This window comes from Martes martes, assembly GCF_963455335.1.
Source record: "Martes martes genome assembly, chromosome: 11".
In the NCBI taxonomy this organism is placed as follows: domain Eukaryota; kingdom Metazoa; phylum Chordata; class Mammalia; order Carnivora; family Mustelidae; genus Martes; species Martes martes.
This window is the reverse complement of record NC_137899.1, coordinates 64,890,645-64,912,288: the sequence shown is the minus strand read 5'-3', so window position 1 is coordinate 64,912,288 and position 21,644 is coordinate 64,890,645. Positions and strand designations below refer to the sequence as shown.

General features: G+C 37.9%; 1 protein-coding gene across 1 annotated transcript in view; it reads right to left on the bottom strand.

The window, feature by feature from the left end:
* The window catches only part of BBS9 (Bardet-Biedl syndrome 9), a 452,280-nt gene that overhangs the window by 214,105 nt on the left and 216,531 nt on the right, over nucleotides 1-21,644 (bottom strand). Inside the window, exons 18-19 of the mRNA XM_080818332.1 lie at nucleotides 12,639-12,811; nucleotides 1,709-1,861 (exon numbers count right to left, since the gene is read on the bottom strand). Coding sequence (XP_080674458.1) covers nucleotides 1,709-1,861; nucleotides 12,639-12,811 — 326 coding nt within the window. The remainder of the gene's footprint in view (nucleotides 1-1,708; nucleotides 1,862-12,638; nucleotides 12,812-21,644) is intronic.

Here is a 21,644-nt window from a genome sequence, read left to right as displayed (position 1 = left end):
AACACACCTCTGCCATTGTGTCCACAAAAAATATACATTATCATTAAAGACAAGAGTCAGTGTATCTTTAGCCCCAAGCACAGCAGGTAAGTCCTAAGAATGAGATAGATTAAGTCATCAAAGGGACATGAAGGAAGAAGAGAAAAGAAAGAAAGGAAGTGAAAAACAAACCAAAACAAAAAGTGTACTTAAGAGAGGAAAGAAGTGTGGAAGAGAAAGAGTGTCATTAACGCGCCACCGACTTGGGAGGCATAACTGCTCCAGCACAAAGGAAATTTGCCATCTAGATTTGCAAAACAATTTACCAATCATTTCCACATATATTAGCAAATAGAGTCTTTGTAACAACATAGTATCTATCCCATTTTATGGAAAGAAACTGAAGCTCTGAAAGTGTCAGGGAACTGCTAAAAGCTACACAACTAATGAATGAGAGAACTGAGGTCTTTGGACTCCAAGCCCTGTGCTCTAATACCCTACTGCGTCTACAGACTGTCCCTCAGATTGCTTCTAATTTTCACATAGCCATGCATATTTCAAGAAACAACTGTATCATCAATACATTTATTGATGTCTACATGGTTAGCTATTCTTCTTTCCTCTAGAGAAGATAACTGGAAAAAAAAATTTGATTTGTCCATTCAAAATCAACAGACTACAGTAGAGGAGGGCAGTGGGGGTAAGAGGTGGCAATAAAAGGCTACATGAGGGAGCCTTTTATTGTGGTGATGGAGCTTTCAGTATCTTCAGTGTAGTGGTGGGTACATGAACCTACACATATGCTAAAATTGTATAGAACTTAAAATACACAAACCCACAAACTAGCATAAGTAAAATTATGAAACACTGAACAAAATCCATGGATTTTATCAATGCCAATATCCTGGCTGTGATATACTGTAGGCTTGCAAAATGTTAATACTGGAGGAAAATGGGTAAAGGATACATGACATCTAACTGTATTTTTTGTTATAACTGCAAGTGAATATATAACTATCTCAATAAAAATTTCAATTAAAAATTAACATAATACTCATACCACCTACACTGATTCTAAACAGATTAATGATATTATATAGAAGCATAAGAAGACATGTAGTCATTCAAAGCTGATTCCATTATAGTAGAACTCCAGAGGTTTTTACCCATGAAATTTTAAATTTTAAATTTTAAAAATTATTACTTCAAGCCAAAGATGATAATTTTGAACAGCATTTCGTGACATAATACTCTAAGAATGAGAGTCAGATCACCATAGCCATGCAAAGGGTAAACCATTGATGGAAAGAAGAATCAGCCAGTTGCTCAACAGGACAACTGGGGAATCATGGTGATGAGTATAAGATGCACCAAGAATTATTTAATAATGACACTAAGCATAATAGGTACCAACTATCAAGCACATACTATGTGCCTGGATTGTGCTGGCTGGCCTCTTCACATAAATGATCAAAAATCTCCACAATAACTCTGGGTAAAATGTGGAAACTGATGGATCTTATGTAATTTACTCAAGATTAATCATTAGAAAGTTGCAAAGCTGGACATTTGAACCCAGGTTTTTCTGACTCTAAACCTTATGTGCTATTCCCTATTCCACAGTACATAGGAAAGAAATACTTTATCTTGATATTCCAGTACATGACTCTAGGGCAAGGGATAAAAATTATATCCAGTAGTGGAAAACTATCACTGATACCATATTTACCTGCTTGTAAGTTCCATCTAGCAAGGTATCCAGATGTTGGAGGGGGGCAGGTGTTTTATCTTTGAATCTTGTCAATAGTCGGCGCTGAATGGCCCGAAATTGTACGGCTCTTTCAGATAAGAGTTCTTCTAATTTTTCACCATTTATCCGCAACTACAATAAAGAATTTCTTAAATTCAGATTAAATGTGCACAACAAAACAGTCTTTACAGCAAAATCACTTGGAGGAATAAAAAATTTAAACACAATAAAAGTACTAGAAAATTTAGAATTCTTAAATAATCTTGGCATGAGAGAGACCCTTATAACTCAAAAGCCAAAAACCAGACACATACACACTCACACCCCTGATAAATTTTTAACTAAAAAAAACAAAAAAGTAATTCTATCAGTTAAAAAATATATAACATAAGCAAAGTGACAAGTCAGCAAACTGCAAAAAATAGTAGCAAACCCACAGAGACAAAAAGTCAAGCCCATAATATCTAGAAAGCACCTAAGAATCAAAAAGAAAAGGGCCAAAGTACAATACAAATCATCAAGAAAAGAGTATCAATCAATAGAAAAAGGGACAAAATTCATAGAAAAGGTAATACAAATAAATAGCTCTCAAACAATATAGCCTTTGACCTAGCAAGCCCATTTCTCGCAATTTATCCTATTGGTATGCTTACAAAAAGTAATGTACATACAAGGATATTCAGTATAGAATTATGTGTTCTGTTGTATTATAGTAAGATATTATTAATAATCAAAATACCCATCAATAGGGGAAGAGCTTAACTAATAAGATAACTTTGCAGAACTACTAAGTACTAATATACAATGTTATCCAAAGATGCATTGAGTGGAACAAAGCAAAAACAAAAACAAAATACAGAATATTATGTATAATATACTACCATTCATTTACTTTTTAAAAAGAAATCTGGGGTGCTTGGGTGGCTCAGTGGGTTAAAGCCTCTGCCTTCAGCTCAGGTCATGATCCCAGCATTCTGGGATCAAGCCCCACATTGGGCTCTCTGCTCGGCAGGGAGCCCGCTTCCCCCTCTCTCTCTGCCTGTCTCTCTGCCTACTTGTGATCTCTGTTAAATAAATAAACAAAAAAAAATTAAAATCTATACATTAACATAGTTGTGACTGCATATAATAGTTCTAAAAATATACACAAGAAATGGGACACTAAAAGTTGCCCCCAAAGAGGAAACTGAGTAGTTGGAGGATAAGGATCAAAAATAGACTCTTTTTGGAGTCAAGATGGCGGAGAAGTAGCAGGCTGAGACGACATCGGGTAGCAGGAGATCAGCTAGATAGCTTATCTAACCATTGTGAACACCTACAAATCCAACGGGAAATCGAAGAGAAGAAGAGCAACAATTCTAGAAACAGAAAATCGATCACTTTCTGAAAGGTAGGGCCGGCGGAAAAGTGAATCCAAAGCGACGGGAAGATAGAGCACGGCGGGGAGGGAACAGCTCCCAGCAAGCGGCAGAACAACGGAGCACAAAATCAGGACTTTTTAAAAGTCTGCTCCACTGAGGGACATCGCTCTAGAGGCTAAACCGGAGTGAAGCCCACGTGGGGTCAGCGTAGCCACAGGTCCTGCGGAGTCACAGAAGGACAGGGGGTGTCTGAGTGTCACAGAGTTCGCAGGTATTAGAGTGGGGAAGCCAGCTATAGAGACAAAGCCGAGGAGTGAGCTCTCAGCTCGGGGTTACCTTGAACCGGTCACAGGCTGGATGAGCTGGGAGCGCAGCTGGAGGCCAGGGAGACAGGAGTGATTGAGCGCTTTCCTCCAAGTGTGGCCAGAGGCCCAGGAGGTGGGAGTGACTGAGCGCTTTTCTCCAAGCGGGAGTGATTGAGCAATTTTTTCCAAGCGCAGCCAAGGCCAGGGAGACTGGAGCGATTGAGTACTTTTCCCTGAGGGCACACTGAGGAGTGGGGCCCCCGAGCTCTTGGCTCCTCTGGGCCGGAGATTGGGAGGCCGCCATTATTATTCCCATCCTCCGGAACTCTACGGAAAGTCTTCAGGGAACAAAAGCTCCTGAAAGCAAACCCTAGCGGATTACTTAGCCTGGCCCCTGATAAGGGCAGGGCAATTCCGCCTGCGGCAAAGACACTTGAGAATGACTACAACAGGCCCCTCCACCAGAAGATCAACAAGAAACCCAACCAAGACCAAGTGCATTTAACAAGGAAAACAGTGGAATTCCAGAGGAGGAGAAAGCAAAGCAAGGAATTCATGGATTTCTCCCCATGATTCTATAGTCTTGCAGTTAATACTTTTTTTCTCTTCTGCTAAATTTTTTTTAACTTTTACCCTTTCCTCTTTTAACATTTTTTTAAACTAGTTTATCTTAACAATACCTTTCAAAAAAAATAATTATAATCTTTCTTGAACCTTCATTATTAGTCATATTTTATCCTCCAACATATCTAACTATATTTTTTGTATATACATAGGGTTTTTTCTTCTAAAAAATTTGGGGTACAACTTCTCCTAATACATCAAAATATACCCTAAATCTAGCTCCGGGCTTGTTCTAGTCTCCAGCCCAAGCAAATTCTCTCGACTTTCTTTTTCTTTATTCTCCCAACCAACTTAATTTATCAACTCATTTTTTAGAAATTTTAAAAAAAAATTTTTTTTCTCATCTTTATAGGCTTATTCCATCCCTTCATTGTGTTTTCCCTTATATGTGTTTTTCATCCTTTAAAATTTTGGGAGGTAGTTTCTTCTAAGAGAAAATGATACTCCGAAAATTAAGTGAGTAACCCTGTTCTAGTCACCATTCTAATATATATATACATATATATATATATATACACACACACACACACACACATATATTTTTTTCTTTTTTATTTTTTTCTTTATTTGTTTTCTTTTCTTAACCTTTTTTTTCTGAATTTCTTTCTTATCCCCTTTCTACCTCCCACGATTTGGGGTCTCTTCTGATTTGGTTAAAGCACATTTACCTGGGGTCTTTACCACCCTTTTAGTATTTTATTTGTTCCTTCATATATTCTTATCTGGGCAAAATGACAAGGCGGAAAAACTCACCACAAAAAAAAAAAAAAAAAAAAAAAAAAAAAGAACAAGAGGCAGTACCGAAGGCTAGGGACCTAATCAATAGGGACATTGGTAATATGAAAGATCTAGAGTTAAGAATGATGATTCTCAAGGTTCTAGCCGGGCTCGAAAAAGGCATGGAAGATTTTAGAGAAACCCTCTCCAGAGAGATAAAAGCCCTTTCTGGAGAAATAAAAGAACTAAAATCTAACCAAGTTGAAATCAAAAGAGCTATTAATGAGGTGCAATCAAAAATGGAAGCTCTCATTGCTAGGATAAATGAGGCAGAAGAAAGAATTAGTGACATAGAAGACCAAATGACAGAGAATAAAGAAGCTGAGCAAAAGAGAAACAAACAAATAATAGACCACAGGGAGAGAATTTGAGAAATAAGTGACACTATAAGATGAAACAACATTAGAATAATTGGGATTCCAAAAGAAGAAGAGAGAGAGAGGGGAGAAGATGGTATATTGGAGAGAATAATTGTAGAGAATTTCCCTAATATGGCAAAGTGACAAGCATCAAAATCCAGGCGATGCAGAGAACCACCCTCAAAATCAATAAAAATAGGTCCACACCCGGTCACCTGAGAGTAAAATTTACAAGTCTTAGTGACAAAGAGAAAATCCTGGAAGCAGCCCAGGAAAAGAAGTCTGTAACATACAAGGGTAAAAAAAATTAGATTGGCAGAGGACTTATCCACAGAGACCTGGCAGGCCAGAAAGAACTGGCATGATATTTTCAGAGCACTAAACGAGAAAAACATGCAGCCAAGAATACTATATCCAGCTAGGCTATCATTGAAAATAGAAGGAGAGATAAAAAGCCTCCAGGACAAACAAAAACTGAACGAATTTGCAAACCCCAAACCAGCTCTACAGGAAATATTGAAAGGGGTCCTCTAAGTAAAGAGAGACCCTAAGAGTAGTAGATCAGAAAGGAACAGAGACAATATACAGTAACACTCCTTTACATGCAATACAATGGTAATAAATTCATATCTCTCAATAGTTACCCTGAATGTAAATGGGCTAAATGCCCCAATCAAAAGACACAAGGTATCAGAATGAATAAAAAAACAAAACCCATCAACATGCTGCCTACAAGAAACTCATTTTAGACCCAAAGACACCTCCAGATTTAAAGTGAGGGGGTGGAAAACAATGTACCATGCTAATGGACATCAGAAGAAAGCTGGGGTGGCAATCCTTATATCAGATCAATTAGATTTTAAGCCAAAGAATATAATAAGAGATGAAGAAGGATATGATATCATACTCAAAGGGTCTGTCCAACAAGAAGACCTAACAATCTTAAATATCTATGCCCCTAACATGGGAGCAGCCAACTATATAAACCAATTAATAGCAAAAGGAAAGAAACACATCGACAATAACACAATAATAGTAGGGGACTTTAACACTCCCCTCACTGAAATGGACAGATTATCCAAGCAAAAGATCAACAAGGAAATAAAGGCCTTAAATGACACACTGGACCAGATGGACATCACAGATATCTTCAGAACATTCCATCCCAAAACAACAGAATACACATTCTTCTCTAGTGCACATGGAACATTCTGCAGAATAGATCACATCCTGGGTCGTAACTCAGGTCTCAACTGGTATCAAAAGATTGTGATCATTCCCTCTATATTTTCAGACCACAATGCTCTGAAGCTAGAAGTCAATCACAAGAGGAAATTTGGAAAGAACCCAAATACATGGAGACTAAACAGCATCCTTCTAAAGAATAAATGGGTCAACCAGGAAATTAAAGAAGAATTGAAAAAATTCATGGAAACAAATGATAATGAAAACACAGTGGTTCAAAATCTGTGGGACAGAGCAAAGGCAGTCCTGAGAGGAAAATATATAGCGATACGAGCCTTTCTCAAGAAACAAGACAGGTCTCAAATTCACAACCTAACCCTACACCTAAAGGAGCTGGAGAAAGAACAACAAAGAAAGCCTAAACCCAGCAGGAGAAGAGAAATCATAAAGATCAGAGCAGAAATCAATGAAATAGAAACCAAAAAAACAATAGAACAAATCAACGAAACTAGGAGCTAGTTCTTTGAAAAAATTAATAAGATTGATAAACCCCTGGCCAGACTTATCAAAAAGAAAAGAGAAAGGACCCAAATAATAAAATCATGAATGAAAGAGGAGAGATCACAACCAACACCAAAGAAATACAAACAATTATAAGAACATACTATGAGCAACTCTACTCCAACAAATTCGACAATCTGGAAGAAATGAATACATTCCTAGAGACATATACACTACCAAAACTGAACCAGAAAGAAACAGAAAACCTGAACAGACCCATAACCAGTAAGGAGATTGAAACAGTCATCAAAAATCTCCAAACAAACAAAAGCCCAGGGCCAGACGGCTTCCCAGGGGAATTCTACCAAACATTTAAAGAAGAATTAACCCCTATTCTCCTGAAACTGTTCCAAAAAATAGAAATGGAAGGAAAACTTCCAAACTCATTTTATGAGGCCAGCATCACCTTGATCCCAAAACCAGACAAGGATCCCATCAAAAAAGAGAATTACAGACCAACATCCTTGATGAACACAAATGCAAAAATTCTCACCAAAATACTGGCCAATAGGATCCAACGGTACATTGAAAGGATTATTCACCATGACTAAGTGGGATTTATTCCAGGGCTGCAAGGTTGGTTCAACATCCACAAATCAATCAATGTGATACAATACATTAATAAAAGAAAGAACAAGAACCACATGATACTCTCAATAGATGCTGAAAAAGCATTTGACAAAGTGGAGCATCCATTCCTGATTAAAACTCTTCAAAGTGTAGGGATAGAGGGCACATACCTCAATATTATCAAAGCCATCTATAAAAAAACCACCACAAATATCATTCTCAATGTAGAAAAACTGAAAGCTTTTCCGCTGAGGTCAGGAACACGGCAGGGATGTCCATTATCACCACTGCTATTCAACATAGTACTAGAAGTCTTAGCCTCAGCAATCAGACAACAAAAAGAAATTAAAGGCATCCAAATCGGCAAAGAAGAAGTCAAACTATCACTCTTTGCAGATGATATGATACTATATGTGGAAAACCCAAAAGGCTCCACTCCAAAACTGCTAGAACTTGTACAGGAATTCAGTAAAGTGTCAGGATATAAAATCAATGCACAGAAATCAGTTGCATTTCTTTACACCAACAACAAGAGGAGTCCGTCCCATTTACAATTGCCCCCAAAACCATAAGATACCTAGAAATAAATCTAACCAAAGAGGCAAAGAATCTATACTTGGAAAACTATAAAGTACTCATGAAAGAAATTGAGGAAGACACAAAGAAATGGAAAAATGTTCCATGCTCATGGATTGGAAGAACAAATATTGTGAAAATGTCTATGCTACCTAAAGCAATCTACACATTTAATGCAATCCCTATCAAAATCCCATCCATTTTTTTCAAAGAAATAGAACAAATAATCCTAAAATTTATATGGAACCAGAAAAGACCTCGGATAGCCAGAGGAATGTTGAAAAAGAAAGCCAAAGTTGGTGGCCTCACAATTCCGGACTTCAAGCTCTATTACAAAGCTGTCATCATCAAGACAATGTGGTACTGGCACAAAAATAGACACACAGATCAATGGAACAGAATAGAGAGCCCAGAAACAGATCCTCAACTCAACTCTATGGTCAACTAATCTTTGACAAAGCAGGAAAAAATGTCCAATGGAAAAAAGACAGCCTCTTCAACAAATGGTGCTGGGAAAATTGGACAGCCACATGCAGAAAAATGAAATTGGACCATTTCCTTACACCACACACGAAAATAGACTCAAAATGGATGAAGGACCTCAATGTGAGAAAGGAATCCATCAAAATCCTTGAGGAGAACACAGGCAGCAACCTCTTCGACCTCAGCCACAGCAACTTCTTCCTAAGAACATCATCAAAGGCAAGGGAAGCAAGGGCAAAAACGAACTATTGGGATTTCATCAAGATCAAAAGCTTTTGCACAGCAAAGGAAACAGTCAACAAAACCAAAAGCAACTGACAGAATGGGAGAAGATATTTGCAAACAACATATCAGATAAAGGGTTAGTATCCAAAATCTATAAAGGGCTCAGCAAACTCAACACCCAAAGAACAAATAATCCAATCCAGAAATGGGCAGAGGACATGAACAGACATTTATGCAAAGAAGACATCCAGATGCCCAACAGACACATGAAAAAGTGCTCCACATCACTCGCCATCAGGGAAATACAAATCAAAACCACAATGAGATACCACCTCACACTAGTCAGAATGGCTAAAATTAACAAGTCAGGAAATGACAGATGCTGGCGAGGATGCGGAGAAAGGGGAACCCTCCCACACTGTTGGTGGGAGTGCAAGCTGGTGCAACCACTCTGGAAAACAGCGTGGAGGTTCTTCAAAAGCTGAAAATAGAGCTACCTTATGACCCAGCGATTGCACTACTGGGTATATACCCTAAAGATACAAACGTGGTGCTCCGAAGGGGCACGTGCACCCAAATGTTTATAGCAGCAATGTCCACAATAGCCAAACTATGGAAAGAACCTAGATGTCCATCAGCAGATGAATGGATAAAGAAGATCTGGTATATATATATACAATGGAATACTATGCAGCCATCAAAAGAAATGAAATCTTGCCATTTGCAATGACGTGGATGGAACTAGAGGGTATTATGTTAAGCGAAATAAGTCAATTGGAGAAAGACAACTATCATATGATCTCCCTGATATGAGGAAGTGGAGATGCAACAGCAGCAGGGGGGGGGGGCGCTGGGGAGGTAGGAAAAGAATAAATGAAACAACATGGGATCAGGAAGGAGACAAACCATAAAAGACTCAATCTCACAAAACAGGCTGAGGGTTGCTGGGGAGGGGGGTAGGGAGAGGGTGGTGGGGTTACAGACATTGGCGAGGGTATGTGCTATGGTGAGTGCTGTGAAATATGTAAACCTGGCGATTCACAGACCTGTACCTCGGGGATAAAAATATATTATATGTTTATAAAAAAATTAAAAAATTAATAAAAAATAGACTGGTTTTACTGTAACTCTTCTCATAATCTTTGAATTTAATATTATTAAAATAAAAGAAGCTAGTGAGAGTCATAGAGTAGAAGGTACATTCCATGAAATTAAATTATATAAACTGCTAATTCAACTTTACAAAACAGTCATCAACTAGTCTTGAAATAAACAGCATTTTCAAAATGTTCAGAAGTCAGGGGCACCTGGGTGGCTCGGTCATTTAAGCATCCAACTCTTGATTTCAGCTCAGGTCATGATGTCAGGGTCCTGAGATTCAGTCCTACGTCTGTCTCTGGGCTGACTGTGGAACCTGCTTAAAATTCTCTTTCTTCCTCTCCCTCTGCCCCTCACCCTCCACAACCCCCCTCTGCCCCCACTCAACGGCACTCTCTGCCCCTCTCAAAAAAATAAATAAATAAAAGTTTCAGAAATTAAACATATTACAATTTACATTTCTTATATCAAACAAAACTTCCTTTTCAGTGTATGCATTCTCCAGACACATGACTACCAAAAAAAAAAAAAAGAAAAAAAAGAAAAAAGAAAACCCCAAACTTGGAATTTTATTACTGTCTTTTAATCCCGATTTCAGAAGCACTAAGTAACTAAGTAAATCAAAGAATATTCTCTTGAAGGAGGGGGGGTACTTTTCATTACCAAAAGTTAAATGATTTTTTTAAATAACTAAAATTTTTTAAAAAGAATATTAGCATGATTATCATAATACACTTAATGATATAATTTCTAGCCATAATATTTTATTTACTAAGTTCATGAAACACATAAAAATTAAGAAGGCAGTTTCAATACTGACACATCAGCCAGGTTACTCCATTGAATGTGTAACCAAACATCAGTGATTGAAATGTTTTCATGTCTCAGAATTTCAACATTTAACAAGTGTTGCTCCAAGGGCGAAGCATTGCTCTAGATATAACGATGAATAAAACAGACAAAAATTCCTACCTTCAGAGAGCTAACACTAAGGAACACTAGAATTCCAAAAGCTATCTTAATTCAAAAGATTAAAATCACATCTTTTTTAAAAAAGCAGAAAGTGGGGCCAGAGAGAAAGGAAATATAATAATGCTTTTTTAAACTGTGTAACAAAAGGAAGAGCCTATATTTCATCATGTTCCCTAAACCCCTCCCAGAAAGAAAATGCCCCTGATATGGAAACTCCAGAGATTTACTAGCCAGCAAATAAGGGGCGGGGGGCTGTATGTCAAACTTATAGTCAATCAGAATCTAATATTTTGTGTTTTAAATATTACAGATACATAGTTAGTATAGTCTTTTTGTAGTCTCTTCCATAAACCACTAATCCCAGTTTTGCACAGTGACAGGAATTTTTTAAAATATATCCTAGAGGACTGCAAAGGTTCTCAATCCTTAAAATACCTAAATATATTCCCCAAATGTAAATTTTGGTGCCATGACTTGGCCAAAAACATACCGTCCTATAAAATACTATCAGCACAGATGAAAGATAACCCAAGTAAGCTCAATTAATTTGATAACGACATGCTGTGACTGTATGCACTGAAATTTTCCCTTTATGTTCATGCTCTACCAAAAGAAGAAGTCTTTATAGGTTAAAGTCAATGTCAAAGGGATTGAACTATATAGAATGTTCATGAGACATGACATACTCACTCTGTCACACACACATCACACATTGTTGTTTATAAACTGAAATGCCAAAACCTACTGATTCCTTAAAAAGTAGTTATGCTAGAGAACCAATGCTTCCTTGAATAATGTTCAAAATCCTTTTGAAATCTGCCCCCCCCCCCCACCAGCCCTTGTAATTGCCTACAGGGTCTATTTATGGGCAAATAAGTAAATAGAATCTGGTGAATTTTTTTTTAAGATTTTATTTATTTATTTGACAGAGAGATCACAGGTAGGCAGAGAGGCAGGCAGAGAGAGAGGGGGAAGCAGGCTCTCCGCTGAGCAGAGAGCCCGAGGTGGGGCTCGATCCCAGGACCCTGGGATCATGACCTGAGCCGAAGGCAGAGGCTTTAACCCACTGAGCCACCCAGGAGGCCCTGGTGAATTTTTTTTTAACACATGAGATTTTTAAAATAATGACTGTCATTTGTCCAGTTCATTTACCAAATATAACTCCTGACTATTTCCAAATATAAAATCAGTCTTCAAAGAATGAAGATTTTATCCCATCATGATACTCAGGACAATCTAACACAGGCTCTTTCACAGAAGAAATGCAAAAATATTTGGGCAACACAGTCACTGTCAGATCTCATTTGTTTAGACATTTAATCATTCAGCATTTACTAAGTGCCCATTGTGCCAGATACTAAAGAATATTTTATGTGGTTAATCCTCATTCAGATGCAGAAGTTCTGATGTGCTTGTTAAAAAAGAAAAGGAAAAATCACTTTACTTTATAATCACTCCTCATTTATGGCCTGCTAGAATTAGTTAGCCAAATGGCTGCCGATAAGCTCAAATAGTTTTAACACTAGGTTATTGGGGTCAAAGGTTAAGTCCCCATGTGGGAGAATTAAATCAGCTCTGTTCTGAAGCCAGACCACATGCTTAGCTCCAGGCAGTCACTCTGTTGATGTCTGTAAGTGATCACAAACTGGGCAAGAGGGCAGGAACAGATACACAAAATCTACCAACCACATAAAATAACCACTTGAAGCACTTGATATAATAGCCAAGTATACTAGAATTCTTTCCTTTGTAGCATCTCCTCTCTTTCGTACACAGAAAAATTGCAGGTAATGCGAGTTATGATAGTACACACCTCAAAATGATGATCAATCAACTCAAAATATTCTTGAAGGGGCATAGATCCAGAAAAAGAACAGGCAAAATCTTTGATTCCCTGTTTTTCAAAATATTCCTGAAGGCGGATAATAAGTTCATTTGTTATGAGCCAAAGATCTTCGAACTGTTCACTCTGAATGCGATACCGTTCTGAGAGAGAGAGAAAATAATTAAGGAAAAATGCTTATTAATGTAAGGGCCTATTTAGCCAGAGCGATTCCATCCGGTTAAACAATGACTTTGTTGTTTATACAGTAAAACTTTAACTGTCCCTCACCCCTCTTCCCCCAGAGGACTTACTCAAAACAAGTCCCCCAAACTAGTCCCAGGTAACAAGGCCCAAATACAAGGGTGGGTCAGGCCAGGTGGAGGTATCCAAAAAGTGGAGGCACATACTGTCTCCCTAGCTACCAAGGAGTGTGGGCCCCACCTTTTGGGCGCCAATTCTGACCAAGGTGATAGGCTAGTTCAAATATCTACTATAGGGTAAATTGTAATTCAATTGATTCAATTGATCACTTATGTGTGACCTAGCATGATTGTGCAGCTTTCTCTGTGTGTTACAATCTCATTGGCCACCTGTGCGCAGCCAGGCCCAACCACATGGCCTTTGCCCTTAAAAGCTAGTCTGTAAAGCAGAGAGAGGTCGCCTCTTTGCAAGAGACGGCCCTGGCCAGTCAGTTTGATTCTCGATGCTTGGCGCGAAATAAAGCTTTGCTTGACCTTTGCTTTGTATCAGTCTCGCTCCTTTGATTATGGACCCAACAATTAACACATAATTACTAGCTGGAACTATGTGAATTATCACTAACTCTGACACAAATACCAAAACAAAAAGGATGCTTTTTTTTTTTTTTGTAATACAAATATGATTTCTAGTGCTTTATTGCAGTTTTCTACATCAACCACTTAACATTTTCAAATTTAATTCCAAAGGTTTGTGGTCACAGTAGCAAGCTGCAGAGTATGGTCCTTTTCCCTGTTTCTTATCATAGGTTTCAATACAATAAAATTTAAAAAATTAAAAAAATAAAACCAAAAAATTTTTAAAAATACAAATTTTAGTCCTTCTAAGAAAGAAAGAAAGAGAGAAAAAAAAGAGAGAGAAAGAGGGAGGAAGGAAGCAAGCAAGCTACCTTTGTTTATAAGGTTAAAAAAAAAATCCTGCAAAAGTATAATCTGGTATTCATTAATTTTTCAGAATGTGAAATAAAACTTACACTCTAGAAAGTCCCCCACATCCTAGACATTGTAGCCAGCTTAAATCCCTGTAATCATGATCAAAGTTTACTATTTTTCTAATAGTTCTTTTATTTATATTTGTAATCAGACTCTTCCCTAAATATAAACACCGCTTCCCTCCATTAGCTGAAACCTCATCTCCAAGAAAGCCTAATTCCTATTCATCCCCCGTTTAATGACGACAACAATGATGACAAAGGTGACAGTAACTACATCTATGATAAGAGCAACTGTTATTTGTTGAGCACCAACTATGAACCAAGCACTGTGATTGCAACAACCTCTTTTTAATAAAAAGGAAAACCACACACAGAATTTCAGATGCTCATCTAAGGTCACAAAGTAAATTCAATGTCAGAGCTAGAGTTCATGATATATACCCTTTTCCCCTATCTAAATCCTACCTATTCTTCAAGACCTGGGTTCAAGCCTACGTACCCCAGGAAATCTTAAAACTTTATTTCTCTACCATCCACAGCAAACCCTAATGTGTAGTAGGCACTGTCTTGAGCACTCTGTAGTCACTCTCTGGTTTAAACCTCAATACCCCTATGGAGGAAATATGTTATCCCCATTTTACAGAAGAGTTTAAATAATCTGTAAGGTCATCTAGCCAGATAGTAATAGGACAGGGATTAGAACTCTACCCATTAATCCAGATTAGCTATTAATCTTAACCACATTATAGTATTGTATCTCTTTGAATTTATCTAGAGATTTAGTATGTCTACAGTTTATTATGCACTTTGTAACCATGCATTTTTAAATTAACTTTTGATTTTAGAACAATTTTAGATTTATAGAAAAATTACGAAGATTATACAGAGTTCCCACACACCCTTCACCCGGTTTCACCAATTATTATTATCTTACAGTATTATGTACATTTATTATGATTAATGAATCCACACAGATACCCTGGGCCATTAACTAAAGTTAAAGTTAAGTGGATTACACTGATCGGTTTTTAGACACTGAATCAGCATTGCATACCTGGAATAAATCCCATTTGGTCAGGGTGTATTCTTTTTCTTATTCCTATTTAACTTTCCATATGATTATATTCAGTTTCTCCAAGAGATTATAAACTCTTGGAGAGTTTATATATAGGTTCCCCTATAGTACAGAGGAAACAATTCCCCTATTCTATGTAATTCACCAGTTATTAAGCATCTGTTATGTACAATTACATAAAGACAGACATGTTGGGAGTACAAAAATGAAGTCAGTCTCCTTGAGTAAGGAGTCTAAGGTCTTGCTAAGGTGGCATGAATATTTATTATATTCCTCATCATACCTTGACAAATTCTATAAATATATGTCATCTTTAAATTGGTTATTATCATCCTCCACCAGAATTCAAAAATATATCTCCTCTCATTCTCCTAATCATCTCTCTTTCAATTATATACAGAATAAAATATACTGGATATGCCTGCCATAGCATATGGCAAAAACCCTGATTTTTCTGCTATCATATCATTTCTCCTGGATTGTCCCCCAGCTCTCCCCTCACCATAGTCTTATTCTGGATTCTGATTTCTGCCCACAGTGCTGATCAGATGATTTCCTCACTTTTCCCATCAAAGAGAATAGGGCTAAGGTGAGATATAACAGTTTTTACCTTTCTTTACAAATGTCACTGGATGGTTAATGCTCTAAGAACAAAAAGAGCACAACTGTGGTGGGGCAGGAGTAAAGAGGTAGAAGAATAATGATGACAAAATACAGTCTTAATTCTCTAAATCTCAGGTCCTATCCAAGCTAAACTTGGGAGCCAACATATTAATCCCAGACTGGGATTTATTCACTCTTTCAATTATTTACACAACTCAGCGCAAGATACTGGAGATAAAACCATGAATACAGCAAGAGCCTCTGTCCTCAAGGAGTTCACTGCAGACCTGGAAAGATGGAGTGATGGGGCAAGAGTAAATACTGTTTCTGCCATTACTGATTTAGGGATACTCCATGAAGGTAGCCGTTATAAAAGTGCCAGGACTTCCCCACAAGGGATACATTCCTATTTTCAAGTATGTGACGGTCTATAACATAGCAGAAGAGTTGGACAATAGCAAAGGAGCTGCAAAGGACAGAAGGCACAATAAGTATTATGTAATAATTACAGATATTTGTAGAGTTAGCTGCCTCAGGAGGTAGGGAACAAGCTCACTCCATTGGAAGCATTTAAAGCTCAGAGCTCGTTGGCATTTGGTGCTCTCTTGAAAATCTCCTTGAGAATTTTAGAATTCAATAGGGAAGAAAGACAGGTCATCCCACATACAAATCTGTCACTCCATCTGTCCTGGGACAGATATTTGGTGCCAGCTCAGTGCTGCCTCCAGGTTCTGGCCATTTGTCCCTCCTAGGCAGATGTTTGGCTTCTGGCTCAGGACTGGCTCTAGTACCCTGTCTTTTTATGTGTCTGTCCATTTGGGGGCAGCTGTTTGCCCAGCCCATAGCCCCTGCTTCCAGACCCAGGTAATACCCTAGGCCTTCTAGAGGAAAAATCTAAGCTGGGCCAGCTTCACCTCCTTTTGCAGCTTTGTGATCTCCCAAAACACCAGCTTCATATTTTCATGCAACAGGTCTTACTGGATGTAGTAGATGAACATGACAAAATTGCACACTACAGTGATCCAAGCTAGAGAGGATGGTGAGATGTAATTGTGGCTTTCAAAGTGTCAGAGCCAGATATGGTACTGGCAGGTATGGGCACATTATGTTGGCACTGCCACACTTAATTGTGTCCACTCTTACTGCAGCAACATCTGCAAAGCAATGGGCTAGATGGTGAGCATTTGTTGTCTTCCAGACTGGCCTACAACAGCACCAAGAAATCCCACATTATAAAGTCCAGACAACGGCCCACATCCTCTGGGTACACCCTTCCCAGGAAGGAATAGGGCTTGTTCATGATATGCAATTCCCTCCAGGCTTAGAACTCTGCAAAAAGGGCCATACCTATCTCCTTGTCCTCCTCATCCATGGCAACAGCATGTCCCATAGAGGGGCTCATGGCTGGTCAGAGGGAGCTGCTAGTGTTTCTGGCCCTAGTGGGGCCCAGTCTTAGCAGGGTTCAGCAGCTGTAAGTGGGGCTCATGGTTGGGAGAGGCTAGATGTGGATGTGATGACTTGTATCTTCAAGGCTGTCACCTCCACCCGCAGCATGTCAGTCAATTCTACCCACCACTTCCTTCAGCTCCTTTTCTGATGCCACCTATTTCATAAGAGCTTCTCATATCATTTTGTGGGCTTCCTCAGAAAGTCTGGCCATCAGCAACACCTCTAGCTCCTGCTCCAGGGGTTCCCACACTTCCCACAGTTGCTCATCATCCTCATCTTTCAGCTTCAGCTCCTTCTGGGCTATGTGAGCTCCTCTTTCAGGAGCTCAGAGCCCTGCCCTTCTTATAAATCTCCATGGAGATCCTGTAGGAATACCTGTCAATAATATTAGAGAAGAGCTCCCTCCCAGGTTCATAATACTCAGCAATATCCTTTACCACTCTCAGATCCTGAGATTCTGAAAGTGAAAAGACACAGTGCCTTAATAATGCTCATTTTAATAAAATTCTTAAAATGCTGCCTGCCACATAATAAGTACTCAATAAATGTTACCAACTATCATCATTGTCACCATTATCTCCTCATGTGTGTGTATCCTCAGTGATAAATTCTGATAAATTTTCACACTAACTTTGGCGGGCAGACTTTCCTAATCATACCTGAATTGCTTTGTTTCCAGATTTTCTTGCCAGTATCTACCTGGACAATTTAACAGAAACTGGTATGATAAATCTTGTTAAAACACGGCATAAAAACTGCTCACTTGGCTTCAGCCATACTAGCTTTCTCAGTGTCCCTGAAAGCACATTCCTGCCTCAGGGCCTCAGGGTCGGGATTCCATCATAAACCCAGTTAGACCCACATGGAACCTAATTAACCCAGTAACTTCCAAAGAGTAGATATGAAAAAAAAGTGGCTTTAATAAAATGTATTTTCCTTGGCATAGAATTTGCTGTCACTCTAGATAAAGCTACAAAATTTTTACATAAACATTATAGTACTAATATTTCAAAGGAAATCTCATTGATTCTGGTTCTAGAAGGATTCTGAATAGGCTTCCACAAGCAGGTAGAAAAATCTGGGATGCAGTCTAAATACACGTAAAGAATAAAATTTCTTGTATATAAAATGAAATAAAACTATAGGAAAAGATTATTCCATTCAAGTATAATTTTCCAATACAAATGTGTCACAATTTACATACCCGAAAAGACATGTACATAAACAACTCGAATTACTGTGACACATCTAAAAGAATTATATACTGGCTCAACATGTTAAAAACACACACACACACACATTTCAAGATTCCTTGAATGAAACGAAGGAGCAAACCCTGGATATCCATGCGAAGAGCATTCCAAGCCAGGGAACTGAGTATAAAAGCCCTGAGGCAGGAATGTGCTTTCAGGGACACTGAGGAAGCTAGTATAGCTGAAGCTGAGTGAGCAGTTTTTATGCTGCACTGTAACAAGATTATCATACCAGTTTCTGTTAAATTGCCCACATAGATACTGGCAAGAAAATCTGGAAACAAGGCATATTCAGGTGTGATCAGGAAAGTCTGCCCGCCAAAGTTAGTGTGAAAATTTACCAGAATTTATCACTGGGGGAACCATGGACAGGATTCTCAATAGAATACCAACAGTAGCCCCAAGTTCAGCTGGCCAGGCACTGACCATTGATTGTGCAAGACAAATCCAATTAGTACCTATCCTAATGCCTCCTTGGAAGCGCTGGGCTCAGTGCACATTCACAGCTTACGGTGGACTTTGGTGTTACATTTAGGATGTTGTGCCAAGAAAGGAAGCAGTGTCTAGAACTCTTCCCCAGAGAGGTGAAGTGTCTTGTCTCTGCTGCCTATAACCGGAACTCCTTTCCCCACCCTGGCAGACAACAAAATCCCTCATCTGACAAAATGAAACATGGACAAGTCTAAATATTTCCCTTCTCTTTTCATCAGGATTTAAATTACCTGAACAGAGGCCTACAAACTCTCTGAGAGACCCATCTCAATCCCCTGTAGTGGGCAAACAAAGACTTCTGCTCTATAAAGTAGTAGAAAAGTCTTGTACAGTGTGGTCAAAGCAAAGGGGAAAATGTGGGAAAGGAAATGTAGCTCCCTTTACAGGAGGGCCACAAGGCACAAATATCTTTGGTTGACAGTCTCAAGGATATTCAAGGTAACACTTTATCTATTCATCCATTCAAAAGTTATGAAGTGTAAGTGCTGGGGAGACAACGGAGAACAACATCTACTGGTCCTGGTTTTTATACTAGTGGTAAGGACAGAACATAAATAAGTAAACAACAAATACATAGTTACGAGTCATGAAAGAATTAGAATGCAGATGAAAAGGGTGCTATAATAAAGACAAATGGCTCCTCTTTCTTGAGGTACTATGGGTCACAGAAAGCTACACTAAGAAACTGGCATCAATGGTAGTGTTAACAGTAATAGTGATGAAAATAATACTAGCAGCTAAAATTTACCTGGCGCATATAGTATTGTTGGAAATTGCTACATGTTTTTGAGGGATTATCCCATTTGATTCTTACATAATATAATTGTAGAGTTTTATCCCCATTATGTAGATGAAGATACAGGCATTATTAATTTTTCCAAAGTCATTCAGACAAATTGTAAGGAGAGCTGGGATTTCAACCATCAATTTGTGTCTAGACCCCACATTCCTCATCATTTTATCATAAAGTTTGGAGTTTAATGATGGGAAGAACAGTTTAGGTAGAAAGATTGGCAAGTACAAAAACCTCAAGGCAGGAAATGTCAGACAGGTACCAGAAACAGAGAGAAAGCCAGAGTGAGGAAGTGAGTGTTCTTAGATGAGGCTGGATATTAGGCTGGGGCCAGCACACACAGGAAAGACTGTAAACGTTGGTAAAGAGTTTGGATAGCACTATAAACACAAAGGCTTTCAAGCTGGAGAGTGGCAGGATATAATTTTGATTATCTGTTTCTTTGTTTTTACTACTAGAGATGCCAAGTAGAAAATGAATCAGAAAGGGGCCAGAACAGACTGACAGGACATTGCAACAATGATCCAGGTCACAGATGGTGGTTGCATGTGTAGTAATTAGAGGCATCATGTTAGGAAGAAAATCCTGTATTTCTCTAGTCTTGTCCTCTGATCAAAACTTAAAATCTAGTAAATTTTTAAATCTGTGACTTCAGTACAAACAAATGATCGAATCTTCAATTTTTTTCATGTACACAAATGGGAAAATAAAACATACCTCACAAGGTTAGTATGAAGATCAAATATAATAGTGTACGGAAGAGACTTATACAAATGCAATTTATGTTTATATTTTAAATTTAGACCAAGCAAATTAGATGTTCAAAAAATATTGGTTGTAAAAATTAAAACTGATACAAAAAGTATGGAATAAAACAAGTGAAAAATCTAAAGCTCAATGAAAAACTCAAACATAATTAAAATTCCAGATACCCAGCAGGTCCTTGCTATAGACTGAATTTTGTGTCCTGTCCAAAAAAATCTGTATGTTAAATCTTAAGGTCCAAGGCAGTGATACTTGGAATTGGGGCCTCTGGGTGATAAGACCATGGGGGTGGAGCCTTCATGAATGGCATTAGTGATCTTATAAAAGAAATTCCAAAGAGCACCCTTGCCCCTTCTGCCCTGTGAGGACATAGCAAAAAGACAGACTTCTGTGAAGCAAGAAGTAGGCTCCCATCAGACACCCAATCTACTGGCACCTTGATCTTGGACTTTGCAGCCTCAAGAACTGTGAGAAATACATTACTGTTGTACAAAAGCCACCCAGTCTATGGTGTTTTGTTTTAACAGCCCAAAAGGACTGAGACAGAACTCTACTGTGACCAACTATAGTAGAGGAATGTCACTAAATAACAGAAATGTAAAAAACCATAATAAACATTTAAATAGGTGTGATATTTTCTGTAACTTTAGCATTTTGGCTTCAATTATTTTCTCGTTTTCACCAACACATTCAGGGAAAAAAAGAAAACTAAAATCTTTTGCAATGAAAAATTTTACAATTAGACTTAAGATTTAGAAATACAAACACAATATTTTAAGTTGATTTTTTTTCAGATTACCAAAAACCAACAAGAATCAGTAAGTTGAAGATTTATAAGGCATTATTTTTATTATTAAGCATTTTCTCAGTATTAGTACTCCAAGGTGGTTAATATTGCCCTGGAGACTTTCCAGAGTACACATTTCATGGAACGGAGGAATAAAAATTTCTATTTATAATATAACATGAAAGAAGAAAGTTGTATTTTAAAATACACCCTTATAATATTCGTAATTAAAATAGCTGCCAAAATGAACATTCAATTTATTTTTTTTATCTCTTTTAATTTGCATCTTGTAATAGTAGCTCAGTGGAAATAACCACTTCAGCCTCCAAATGAAATAAATTTGGATAATTGGAGTCTAGTCAATTGCCATTCCACTGTACTACAAATGGAGAAAATAATATATTTAACTAAACAGGGCACAAAAATGTATCTTGTCAGTCTCTATTCACGTCAGAACATCTGAAGTTCATCAATATAAATAATGTTTGTATTCATATTATAAACAATGCAGAAATGTAATTTATGCTATTTGGAAATTTTAAAATGTGAGATAGATAAGCAGATGAATGCTTTTTAAACCAAAAA